This window comes from Silurus meridionalis, chromosome 21, assembly GCF_014805685.1.
Source record: "Silurus meridionalis isolate SWU-2019-XX chromosome 21, ASM1480568v1, whole genome shotgun sequence".
Classification (NCBI taxonomy): Eukaryota; Metazoa; Chordata; class Actinopteri; order Siluriformes; family Siluridae; genus Silurus; species Silurus meridionalis.
This window is the reverse complement of record NC_060904.1, coordinates 14,197,415-14,210,778: the sequence shown is the minus strand read 5'-3', so window position 1 is coordinate 14,210,778 and position 13,364 is coordinate 14,197,415. Positions and strand designations below refer to the sequence as shown.

General features: G+C 37.5%; 3 protein-coding genes across 3 annotated transcripts; 2 read left to right on the top strand and 1 right to left on the bottom strand.

The window, feature by feature from the left end:
* Nucleotides 1-68: 68 nt before the first annotated feature.
* Nucleotides 69-4,676, bottom strand: psma2a (proteasome 20S subunit alpha 2a). The gene is given in 9 exon segments (XM_046834122.1): nt 69-326; nt 475-493; nt 495-530; nt 613-686; nt 1,004-1,085; nt 1,399-1,521; nt 2,193-2,325; nt 3,932-4,008; nt 4,558-4,676. Coding segments are annotated over 9 exon segments (702 nt in total). The 5' UTR covers nt 4,599-4,676; the 3' UTR covers nt 69-209.
* A 199-nt stretch (nt 4,677-4,875) lies between these two features.
* mrpl32 (mitochondrial ribosomal protein L32) lies at nt 4,876-6,058 on the top strand. The gene is made up of 3 exons (XM_046834124.1): nt 4,876-5,049; nt 5,461-5,642; nt 5,741-6,058. Exons 1-3 carry the CDS (start codon nt 4,956-4,958, stop codon nt 5,990-5,992), a joined length of 528 nt encoding a protein of 175 aa, XP_046690080.1. The 5' UTR covers nt 4,876-4,955; the 3' UTR covers nt 5,993-6,058.
* Nucleotides 6,059-8,842: 2,784 nt separating this feature from the next.
* Nucleotides 8,843-11,781, top strand: ccdc127a (coiled-coil domain containing 127a). Its single transcript, XM_046833641.1, has 3 exons — nt 8,843-8,922; nt 9,375-9,501; nt 10,617-11,781. The coding sequence occupies exons 2-3, from the start codon at nt 9,384-9,386 to the stop codon at nt 11,300-11,302; spliced, it is 804 nt and encodes a 267-aa protein (XP_046689597.1). The 5' UTR covers nt 8,843-8,922; nt 9,375-9,383; the 3' UTR covers nt 11,303-11,781.
* The last annotated feature ends 1,583 nt before the right edge of the window (nt 11,782-13,364 follow it).

Here is a 13,364-nt window from a genome sequence, read left to right as displayed (position 1 = left end):
GCTAACGTAGGCCACGCCCACCGACAGGAACTTACTATACATCTCTTTGAAATAAATCACAGACATGCTTAGGTGTATTGTGGTAGTTTATTTTTCCATTAAGTAAAAAAAAAAATAACAATACAGACCATAAAACTACCATGTATTTTCAATGGGATTCTCAAACATCCTTTTCAGAAGAAATAAACAGCAAACAAATCTGGTTGAATTTACGCAATAGCAGCTAAATAATCTTTGACTTCAGCAGGAGTCAGTCGCCTGAAGCCGCTCTCGTTGCAGATTCCCACCTCGATGTTGTCCTCAGTCATCTGGCCTTCAAAGCTTTCCTGTGACACAGTGAAATTTTGCAGACCATGTGAACGCTTGTTATATTTTAAATGATGCAAATGCATATCAGAAATATCTGAAAGTACTGATGCAATTATTTATTCTGCCATCTAATCAACAAGAAGATCGAAAGAAGTGCGACTTTACCTTGAGGGTTAAAATAGCTGTGAATTGCATCTTCCAGTTCCAGATCCTCATTGTATCTAAAAACAACACGACTGTTTGTTTAGGAAATGATGCTTTGCACAAAGTTCAATAGCATATGTGCTGTCAAGTTTTTAATACCTTTTTTCGAGGAAAGTTTTTCCATTCACGTAGTTCTTTCCTATTGCTGTTGCTTTCCATGCGAAGTATGCACCCTTTAAATAATAAACATTCTTGTTTTAATAAAAGGCATTTTTACACACATTTTGCAATATGACATACTTGCTAAGCACTATCATTTAATACGATAAAAGTATTTTGTGTGTTTTAAGGATGGATTTTCATTTGAAGCCAGAAATTTCCCAATTGCACTGCAGCTTCATCGTATAAAAATTTAAGAACCCAATCAGTGTCTTGACAAAATATCACATAGACAGATATGCGTATATCAAGTGCAGAGTTCAGTTCTTTAGACGTAGTTCAATGAATCACATAGTAAACCCATCTAGAAATACTGAAATTTCGTACATACCGAAGGATCAGACTGGAAGAGGTATGGGCGATCTTCATCCCAGCCAGCAATTAAGAGCGACACACCAAATGGGCGAACACCACTATGTACCAAAAAATATAGAAATGTTTGTAAAAAAAATTGGCAAAATAATAATAATAAATATTAACACAAACACTCTACTGTAAAAATTTGATTTACTCAACAGTGGCCTCTAAAATTATATGCAACTTTATTTTTTAAAAATGGGCAAAATAATTATATAAAATATACTCAATACACAAATACACTAGATATATACAGTATTTATTATATATATATATATATATATATATATATATATATATATATATATATATGACTTAGTCTAATTCAGCAACCTATTGTAAATATTAAGAGAATGGATTTAAACCAACCCCGATTGTGTGTACTCTTGCATAACTGAAGCAACCCTCTGGACAAGCTGGCCTGTGGGAATAGGCTCTTGGTAGACCAGGAAGTACTGCTGAGCTAGCTTTCGTGCTCTCCTCAGCAAAACCCTGCAAAACATACAATACTCCAGTATTTACTGTGTACATAAAGCATGTCTCAATCAATTACTGTCTACTCTAATCCTATTCAGTATACTATGAAAAAACCCAATAGCTCATATACTCCAAACAACTGATAATTGGCTCCCAGGTGACACAGTAGGAAAAAGTTCGGTCCTAATGTCTGGAGACCGCGAGGTTGAATCCCAATGATACCACAGCTTATCCATGGCTACCGAGAGTCACGGGAGCAGAATTAGATGTGGGTAAGAGGGATGGCATACTGTGAATTAATTAATCACAGTGATTCTAGCCATGTGTGTTTGGCTGCTCTGTGATGATGTATTTTGGGTCATTTCACGTGTCTCAGAGAAAACACACACTAGCTTTCTGTTTCGTAGCTGTAGGATGACAGAGGTGGGAATTGGTCGATGAGAACACACGGCTATAAATAAAAATAAAACAACCACACCCTCATCTGGCTCCCTCCTTTCTATTGAAGTTAATATGACCATTGCATCAAACACTTAGTGGCTGTTATGAAGCTCTGGCACTGGAAATTCTTTACTTCAAAATGCATAAATGCTTTATGCTGTGCATAAACCTTCCAGAATAATAATATAATATAACATATTAATATTGTAAAAGTAAGAGGTCATTCTGTGCTGTAGAGTTCTTACCTGTAGTCTGGGCCCATTCCACTGTACACCATGCCAATGTGTTTGGTTATAGGCTCTACTTTGTGGACGCTCTGTTCATCATACAGTATTGACTTCTGCTTCTTCTCTGTGGCCAAAACCACACCGTTTGCAGCTGTGGATAAAGTTGGATTTACAAATGTCCATCAATATACACACACACACATATACATATATATATATATATATATATACATACATATATATCTTTTTTCTTCTTTCTTTCTTTCTTTCTTTCTTTCTAAATATGTGTCCTTAAATCTATTTTGTCTGGCCTTTAAGGCTAAAAAACTGTTTTTACCCACAAGTCATTAAGCTTGTGAACAACACCCATGGACCCATTTACCTCTGCAGAGTTTTGTCTTTCTACAATGTTACATTGCAAACTACACACTTTATACATGCACACACCTGTTTCTTGCATCATAACTTTGTTAATTTGCAATTCATGTTGTGTTTATTTCCCTTTATGTCCTTAATTTATATATTATAGGCTGCTTGGAGGATTTATAGATAAGAATTTAATTGTACAATGTAACAGTCTGTTAAATCTAATGTTACTCCCTCCTTTATTCTTTCTTTTTCCCTATTTTTCCTTCTTTCCCCCTTGCTTTGTCTTTTCTACTAGTTTCTTATTTTTTTTTCATCTCTCAACATATTTTTTTACTCGTTTCATTCTATATTTCTGTTGTTACGTTACGTTTCCCCCCTTTTTAACTTCTCTTTCCTTCTTACTCCTCTCTCTCCTTTTTTTTTTTTTTATCTCTTAGCCTTATTCTGCATCATTCTGATCATTTTCCAGTCTCATCTTCCTTTCTTAAATGTATTTATTTTTATTTAATCTTTTCTCATGGATTGAAACTCATTTATTCCGTTTCCCCGTTTTTACTTCTTTCCACAATTCTCTTTCTGATTTTCTCCTTCAGTACTTTTAGTTTTTAAACTCGAATATCAAGAAGATGTAATCCCCCCTCACTCTTCTTTTTGTTCTTATTTATCTTGCTTTATTCTTGCGTTCTCATTCTGTAGCACCCTGCTTAACCTTTTTTGCTTTCTCTATGCAGTGAAATAGCATAGGGAGGATGAATGCATTCAGGATTGAAACTCATTCAACTATTTATTTCACTGTTCTATTTCACTAAAAGCTATATCTTTTTATAGGTTCCTTATTGATCCTACTTCATCTCCTGCCTTTTGTTATTTCCTTCTACCAGCTCCTGTAGGAAAATACTGTGATAAACACTGATCAGGCATAACTTTATGGCCACGGATCTAAGATTACATCCTTTGCTTCCAAAACAGTTCTGATCCGTTGAGCAGTAACTTCTACAGCAGCTCGTCTGTTGGATCGGTCCACACGGACCAGCCTTCGCTCCCCACGTGCATCAATGTCGCCGTTTCACCACTGTTCCTTCCTTGGAGCACTTGTGATAGATTCTGACCACTGCAGACCGGGAACATCCCACAAGCGCTGCAGTTTTGGAGATGCTCTGACCCAGTCGTCTAGACGTCACAATTTGGCCCTTACCAAAATCCTTACGCTCGCCCATTTTTCCTGCTTCTAACACGTCAACTTCGAGGACAAAATGTTCACTTGCTGCCTAATAAATATATCCCACCCACTAACAGGTGCCATGATGAAGAGATAATCAGTGTTATTCACTACACAGGTCATACTGGTATAATGTCATGTGAATGCAATCAGTGAGAGATGATTATACCTTTAATCCCCACTGACGGTGCTCCTGCTGCAACAGCTGACAAAGCATATTCAATCTGAACCAGCTTCCCTGAAGGGCTAAAACACATTAATTATAATTCAATTAAAACAGATAACCAACATTCAAATATAATCCATCCATTAGTTTTCCTAAACCGAAACCGAAACCAATTTACCGCCCACAAAGCCTAAACCATTTCTACAGAATGTAATGGATTAATATATTATTTATTTTTTCCTTCCACATTATATTTTAAAGCATTTCAACTATTTAAGCAAACTACCATTTTCAAAATCTATTTCAGCTCTGCTTTAACTAGGAAAACAGAGCCGCTGTATATGGCTGTATCCCAAATACATCCATATTGAACTCCGAGTGCACTCGTCATAACGGTAAAGCCTGTTCTATGCAGTGCACCACTATAGGGAGGGTGAATGCGTTTGGGATTCTACAGCACCCAATGAACAGTGACTCTGCATCACTTTCTAATTCGCTATTATAGGTGTTTCTTTATGATTTTGAGATATTCACGGCCTACTACATGTTTAAATTATTATCTAAGCTTCAATAAAAACCCGAAACAAGCACTTTAACAAAAATAAACCCCGAAAATTGTATTCATTTACCTGAATGTAGTTAGGGAAAAACTGTACCCCCTTTCCGCCATTGCTGCTGTTTCACTCTAAAGGAAGTGACGCCATGGGTTTGACAGGAAAGATTAACCTGCTTATGGGTAATGAAGTCTAAATGGTTAAAACCGCAAAGGATTAGTAGCAAAATCGATATTTTTGTTCATATTCATATTTTTTATATTAACTTTAGAGATTATTAAATTCTGTTTACTGCTGAGCTGCGTTGTCAAAATGGGAAACACGCTATTCACGCAGTATTAATGTACAATTTAGAACTACAACTTCCAATCATGAACTAGAGTAAGAATATGCGCGTGCGCATTTGGCGACTCTTGGCTGAGTGACCGTGAGGATGTTGTAGTGTGTGTGCTGGTCTCTGTAAATACAACATAATGTCGCTGATAGGATTTTTCCGGTTTCTTAGATGTTCTTTACAACAGCTGGAGTCCAAGTTAATACAGACTGCAGGGTTTAATGATAAATTAGGTAAGTAACAATCGAAACAATAAGAAATGTTTAATAAGTCAACCTAAAAGGGGCAACATGGTGTCGCGGCACGGTTGCCAGATTGACAAGGACATCGTATATTTTTTAAATGCATATTATTTTCATTGATTATATTATTACGATTCAATTAAACACACCAACGAACATATTTTGTATTAGATTCAATCTTACAGAAGCAGGAGAAGATGTTTTCTGTTCTAACAGAAATATTTAAATTCGTATTGGAATGGAAATATTCTTTCCAATCTGGCAACCTGATTTGTATCGTTATCAAATATGTGCTCAATACTGTTATTGGTTATGCCACTTATGTACCAGATGTGTAATACTTTATCTTATGTCCACAAAAATAATTCTTTTTCTTATGATTTTTGCAATTTGTCTGCCTAGGTCCTGCTTTGGCAGTGAATGGACCCAGCCTTCTTCCTCACCCTCAGCAAATAAGAGATGAAGAGAGCTCTGAGCCCAGTTTCCTGGACAGCATCTTCTGGATGGCTGCACCCAAAAAGAGGCGCACCATCGAGGTGAACCGCTGCAGAAGACGAAACCCAAATAAACTGATCGAAATCAAGGCAAGTCTGTGAAATGTGGCACGAAAAAGCATTATCATTTACATTGGATTTTTGTGTGAAAAAAATTTCTTAAATATAAACTGATTTATTTTCCTTAGACAAACATCGAGCCATGTCCAGAATGTGGGAACCTTAAACAGAAGAATATTCTCTGTGGGTTTTGCTATGAGAAGGTCCAAAAGGAGACGGCCATGATACGGAAACAGATTGAACTTATGGAAGGCCGCCCTCACAATGCACCTACTATGGAGACTGTGGTGCTGTATGAGAACGAAGTTCCTCGTGAAGTAGACAAGGAAAAGAGAATAGTGGAGCGAAGCAGAAAACGCCCCTCCTGGTTTAACCTGTAACTTACCCTGAGCTTCTTTTTTTGTATAATATGTTCAATATTAAAGTACAGAATCTGTAAAACTGCATTTATGTTTCGAAAGTCTTTCTTTTGCTGCTACTATTCAAACCAGTATTAAATATGACAGATATCAGGTATGTTTAAAATGAAAAGACAGGGTTAAAAGCAGACCAAAGCCAAACTGAAGGATTTCTGTATCGTTTGTGTAATTGCTTTGTGGATACCGGCATACTGCAGGGTGTTTTTATATATTAAGTAGGCCCAATTTTAAAGTAATTGAGAGTGTGTTAGAGAAGTGAAGAAAAGAGTGCAGGCAGGGTAGAGTGGGTGGAGAAGAGTGACAGGAGTGATTTGTGATAGAAGAGTATCTGCAAGAGTGAAAGGGAAAGTTTATAGGACTGTGGTGAGACCTGAAATGTTGTATGGATTAGAGACAGTGGCATTGAGTAAAAGACCGGATGTGGAGCTGGAGGTAGCAGAGCTGAAGATTTTTTTGGGGAGTGATGAGGATGGACAGGTTTAGAAATGAGGGACAGCGCATGTGGGACGTTTTGGAGACCAGGTGAGGGAGGCGAGATTGAGATTGTTTGGACATGTGCAGAGGAGGGTCATGGGGTATATCAGTAGGAGAATGCTGAGGATGGAGCCACCAGGAAGGAGGAAAAGAGGAAGGCCAAGGAGGTTCATGGATGTGATGAGGGAAGACATGCAGATAGGTGGTTTGAAAGAGGCAGATGTAAAGGACAGGGTGGTATGGAGCTGGATGATCTGCTGTGGCGACCCCTAATAAGAGCAGCCAAAAGAAGAAGAAGTAGGCTCATTTCCAAACTTGTCTATTCTATTAGGTTTTTCTGATTTATTTTATTCGCCCAGTACATGATTGTCATAAAAAACACAAACTTTGGGCCAGAATTCTGATATGCCGGCCTAGCCATTCAGATTTTTTTACATTTAGATAAATGTTTTATAAAATCTATTATATCGCATCATTAAAAATGCTGATGTGGCTTTAGTCAAAGCACATCCTCTGTGTGGAAGGTCTGGCAGCTGTGTAAGAGTTCAGAGGAAAAATACCAGGCTGGTCTGTGCTGAATGTAGTAGTAACTCTAAGCACTCTAAGTAGGGGCTACAACAACATAACCCTACACCAGGTTCCTGATGTAATAAAGGAATGTAAAGCTATCATTGCCACAGAAAACTGGACAGTAAAATATTAGGGGGGGGAAAGTCTCTGACCTCATGCTCTACCCATGACAGATTAATATAAAACAGAAGCTTTGTGTGTGAATTTCTTCATAAGCAATCGTGTGAGCCGGTCAAGAAAAAAACAATCAAATCAATACAGTAGAATCGATCTACAGTCTCTTAAGGTTGTCCATCTTATAGAACTGATATGATCGTGTACTTTTGTTAATATTACAAATTGCTAGTACAACTTGTGTACTTATGTAAGTTCAGAGGTGGGAAGTAATAAAGTACAAATACTTTGTTACTGTACTTCAGTAGATTTTTCTGGTATCAGTACTTTTTACTTTCACTCATTACATTTTTTACACAAATATCTCTACTTTCTACTTCTTACACTTTCAAACCAGACACTTTAGTTTTTATCTATTCAGTGACATAATTTTTTTTCTCATCGCGTTTCTTGTCTTTGTGTGGCTTCTTCAATCGACCACTGGTGTATCATTTTCTGGCTCTCACACATCACAGACGTGGTCTAGACGTGGATGAGACAGAGGGAGTCAGTGATGTAAACATGACTGAGAACAGACACATTCCTGATCATCATCATCTTTTCTCTGATTGTGTTCTATATGGTGGTTGTTCAGCCTGGATACATTTATTAGATAACATAATTAGAAATTCTTTTGTATTAATATATAAATATGATGTGAGGTCCAGTTACCAGCATGGCACTAAAACAGGTAGTAGTAAAGACTCCTTTTTACTGAAGTACATGTCAGAGCCCAAAACTTTTTACTTTAACCTGAGTGAAAAAGTGCAGTTCAACTTTTACCAGTCTTTTAAAACATAAGTATTTGTACTTCTACTTAAGTGAAGGATGTGTGTACTTCAGCCATCTCTGTGTAAGTTCCCCCTGTATATACAATCATCATGCACATAAAAACTGTATATTATTATTTTGCACTGTTTTATTTTGTTAATGCACCTTAATGTGCAGTTCTCAGATTCCCCCCTTAAATGCATTAGTGTATTATAGCTTTTTTTCATAATTGTAATAATTGGGCAAATAATAATAATAATAATAATAATAATAATAATAATAATAATAATACATAGATGCATATAAATCATAATAAAGTAATAATTACTAATAACAATAATGATAATACTTTGTTGCCTGTATTTTGTTGTATGTCTGAGAACTGACTGCTGTAACAAACATTTACCTTTGGGATTAATAAAGTACTCTACTTATCTAAAAAAGTAAATTTAAGGGAAAGATGGATGTTAATAGAACCATTAAAACCTACGTTTATTGCTGTATATTTAATAATAATAACAATAACGATCATCATTTCATGACTATTCAAATCTAACTCTTGTTTTGCCGCACCAGCATAACGTGCATTTATAAAGGTCCCGTCATTGGATTATACCAATTCGCTCTGTAACATGGGGGTAATCCAAACTTAAACCAATAGCACTGCATTATCAGTAAAAATAAGTTTGTGCACTTTTAAACAAATAACTATATGAACAGTATATACAAGTATGTGTAGAATTTTTAATTAAATAATTGTCTATTTTCAGTGAAAAAACGACATTTAAAACAGAATACACCCCCCCCGTGTCAAGATAAACACGTCTGTTTTTGCGTTTGCTGCGTAAATAACGTTCACAGCGTAACATTGAACGAAGCGCCTTAAAGAAGAGACGAGTTTTTGGGCATTTCCCCCCCCTAAGGTGAGCAGATGATTGTTTATAAAAGCGTAATTTATTATCAAAAACCGTTGCTCGGTGTAAAAATAAATGCACAGATAATTAATATTGATCCGAGGAGCAAATTAGCATTAATTAGCACTGTAATACAAGGGCTCCAGGCGTAACCTGAGACTGGTTTAGTCATGTTTTTGCCTGTATGTTTTAATGAAGCCTTTATTTACTGTGTGGTTCGAATTTTGGTGCATTTTTCCCAAATGCACCAAAATATATTTTTGCATAACATCTGGAGAATGACAGTGGACATTTAAACATAATCTTATATAAATCAATGAATCAAAATGAAACACTGATAGGCCCAAGTGAGCAAACTGTATGAATGATCTGTTTGTTTGTTTGTTTGTTTGTTTGTTTGTTTGTTTGTTTGTTTTGATAAATAATCCTCTGAGTAAAATCATTTTGCATTTGACTTCCAGACTATCTCCATGAACAACCTGAATGATCCTCCTGGATGGAATATAAGGCCAGTACCCAATCAGGGTCCTGATGGAGGGAAGTGGAACTACGCACTGTTAGTGCCAATGCTTGGCCTTGCTGCTTTTCGTGAGTATCTAAGCGAAGGTTGATGCTGTGATCCAAAAGTGTGTCGCCTGGACCTAAAAAAGTCATCGCTTGAATAGTTGCTGCCATTTTCCATCTTATTTTCCAGGGAGATTGTTTCCTTTTTGTTAGATTTTCTCCCAGATTTAGGCAGAGCAACTCGAGACTCAGGGTGTGTCCCAAAGCACAGTCTTTCAAAACACAGATGAGTCATGAGGACAAGCCGTAAAAAATCAAAACCTGTCTGGATCGCTCATACATTACTTTATATATTCTTATGAATCAAATGCTGACTGTATTACATTATTACAATATTACGTTCACAATGACGCATTTAATTCACTTTCATTACTGTCTTGCAGTAGTGCCGTGCTGAAACGCAAATATGTTATAATAATTATTTAAATTATAGCACAGTAAATTATAGAAGAGCATACCCATGTCATGATATTAATATAGAAGAGCATATGCATGTCGTGATGGTGACCTTAAAGAGTCCGCCCTACGTTGAAGTTGATGTTGCAGAGCAAACCTATGTCGAGATGATGTTTTGAGCATCTCCATGTTGTGGTGTTGATATACGAGCGCATGCGCATGTTGTGATGGTGATCTAGAAGGGAATGCCCATGTTGTGATGCTAATATAGAAAAGCATACTCATTTTGTTGTGTTGATCTATAAGAGCGTATCCGTGTTCTGAGCTTGCCCATGTTATGATTGTGAGGTAGAAGAGCATACACAGGTTGTAATGGTGCCATGAAAGTGCATACTATATATAGAGAAGAGTGATGGTGATATAGGTCTGGAAGAGCAAACCCGTTTTGTGAGATTGATCTAGAGGAGCACACGCATGTGGTGGTGGCGGTGATCTAGAGGAACATACCCATGTCGTGGCAGTGATCTAGAGGAGCTTACCCATGTTCTGGTGGTGAACTAGAAGAGCATGTTGAGTTATGTTGCAATGGTTATCTAAAAGTGCATTCATGTGTTGTGATTGTTTGAGAAATCCACTGATTTAATAATAGCTTGTGTATTTACCTCTCTTTGATCTTGTTGTAGTTTTTTTGGTATAATCCTCCTGATAAAAAGATGTATATATTCACTTCTGCAACCTGACAGGTTGGATCTGGACACGTGAGTCGCAGAGGCAGATTGAAGAAGCAAAAAGCAAGTTCGAGGGGGATGTGGCTGCCATCGGCAAAGACCTGGATCTCAAGTATAAAGATACGCTGACAGAGAACCGGCGCACGGCCGCCCTCCTGGAGCTGGAGCTAGAGAAAGCCCGTCAGCGGGTAGAGGGCTACAAGAGGGCCCTGGCCTCACAGAGCCAGCATCTCATGGAGGAGCGCAAGCAGCTGCAAAAGGAACGTGACGATCTAGAAGAGGAGAAGAAGCACGCCCTGCAGACGGGAGCAGCCGGGCTGGCGCTTCATGCGGCTCTGCAACAGGAAGAGAAATGGCAACAGAGAGCCGAGGTTTTTCTACAGGATGTGGAGCAGCAGCTGGTGGAGAGGCAGAACGCCTTCTGCAGCCTCCTGCTGCCCAGAGATCGCAGACGGGAGATCGAGAAAGATCTGCTGCTCAGAGTGGCAAAGGACCCGGCGGCAGCGGAGTTGGGCTTGGAGGATGACATCAAGGACATTTTTAAGAACGAAAGACACTGCGCAGACATGCTGAATATGGACAGGAGGAAAAACGGGAAGCTGATGTGGCTGTATCTTAAATACTGGAGGCTGCAGGTTACGCTGCAGAAACACACAAGAGCAGAGGACAGGCTGAAAGGGTCACTGCCTGATGTCAAGTGACTTTAAAGGGAAACTGAAACTTGATTTTAACTTCATGGGTTGCCAATAGTGTGTGGCAGTTCTCATTTGCACTGATGAATATGTTCACTTTATGGTCAAAAGTATTGGGACACCTGACCTTTTTTCCATATGTGGTGGTTCTTGTGGTTCATCAACTGTAACCACAAAACTGGAGGCATACAATTGTACAGGACTTGTTTGGATACGGTGTAATACATTTTTGCGTTCACTTGAACTTAGAAACCCAAACCTGTTCCAGCATGGCGATTCCCCTGTGCACAAAGCGAACTCCATGAAGATCTGGTTTACATGTTTTGGAAAGGAAAATCTTGAGTCACCTTCAGTTCTGATCTCATTCCTACTGAACACCTTTGGGATGAATGTGAATGCTGACTGCATCCAGGGCCTCCTCACCTCACCTACAGCAGTACCTAACTCTACTAACACCCTTGTGGCTGATGAACACGAATGTCCACAATCACACTCCAAAATCTAGAGGAACATCATCTCAGAAGAGTGAAGGGAATTATGAGAGAAAATTGGGAATAAATGTGAAATGCGATGCTCAAAAAGCACATACCATACTTATGACCAGGTGTCCGCAAACTTTTGACAATATAGTGTACATACAGATCGAAAAATTAAAGAAAGATTGTGTTTCTGGTATCCACTTGTCTTTTTAGAGTGAAGCGTCTATTAAATTGACAGAAGGTTCTGAATGATCACCTTTCTTTCTATCATGAAAACCTTTTATCCAAGATGTCCCATTGCTGTAAATCGTGTTTTGAGCTTCACCGTCATCCGATCTCAAGATCTGTGGGCACGCACCTCTCGCACTTTGCTCTCTTCCACACAGTTCCAGAGAATCCGTGAGGGTGTTTTTGTGGCTCATTATGACCCAAAACGACTAAAATCACTTCTTCAATATTTACCCTTTGTTTTTCTAACTTTGTTAGAAAAGGGGGTGTTACTAAACCTACTGACAATCATTTAAAGTAATACTGCTTCTGTAAGTCTTTTCTGCTGTTCAGCATGAAATTGTAGCTGTTTCATCTGGCCTTTTTTTTTTTTTATTTCTACAGATGTTCATCTCTGCAATAAAAAGTAAAAAATTCTTTCATCCAAAATAAAAATGTACTGTCTTTATTGAATTCATACATTTCTCCTTCTTCTCATACACAGAGCACACAAAGTAATTACAGCATTATATCAACTTTACATTTATACATGTATAAGAAGTCACGCCAGGCTTGCTCATCTGGGATAAATAAACATTTAAAGCTGCTTTGAGACAAAGTCCATTGTGCTATAGAAATAAACTTGAATTGAATATGATGTCACCAATATTGCAATTAAACACAAAAAATTAATATCGCAATCATAAAAGACAAAAAAAGTTTGCAGGATTGAGAAGAAATGTTTTATTAGCCAGGAATTTACACGTTTTCATAACAAAAGTTATATGATGACTTTCCTCTAGATGGCAGTATATGATTTCAAAACCTAAATCCTCACTGTACAGAGGTAATAAAAGTGCTGCACAGCACTGCTTCACAATTAAGTGACCCCATTATACACAGAAGGAAATATGTTTTGGAATATTTGGGGGCTGAAATGTTGGGTCAGGGTGAACCCTGTTCCTTCATCCTGCCAGCATTACAATAAATTAAAAATTCCAGATGTTACACTCAGAGAAGTCATGACCAAGCATTTTTTTTACCGAAATCTGCTCAATTGGGACAGCATTTTACTAGTTCTAGAAAATTATTGAACGCGAATGTCCACAATTTCTACACAGACATGCTAAATGATTGTCTTTGTGTCTCGATTTATAAAAACCATAATAACAATCTTTAACAAAATCTTACAATTGTATATTCTGCATTGTAATATATCTATATACACATCTAATAAAAACATATTACAGCAGGTTAAACATAAATACATATATAAACTGTATAGACAAAAGTTTGCCAAAACCTTATAATTTGTATAATTTGTGGTTTTTAAACATCCCATTACAATTACATGCAGTTCTTCCCCCAAATCTTACCACAAAGAT

Bases quoted from the DNA above. Each gene is read 5' to 3' on its own strand.
- mrpl32 (XM_046834124.1), top strand. From the start codon at position 4,956: ATGTCGCTGATAGGATTTTTCCGGTTTCTTAGATGTTCTTTACAACAG. The intron at 5,050-5,460 runs GTAAGTAACAAT...TTGTCTGCCTAG, and splicing joins AGGGTTTAATGATAAATTAG to GTCCTGCTTTGGCAGTGAAT. The intron at 5,643-5,740 runs GCAAGTCTGTGA...TATTTTCCTTAG, and splicing joins ATAAACTGATCGAAATCAAG to ACAAACATCGAGCCATGTCC.
- ccdc127a (XM_046833641.1), top strand. From the start codon at position 9,384: ATGAACAACCTGAATGATCCTCCTGGATGGAATATAAGGCCAGTACCC. The intron at 9,502-10,616 runs GTGAGTATCTAA...GCAACCTGACAG, and splicing joins GCTTGGCCTTGCTGCTTTTC to GTTGGATCTGGACACGTGAG.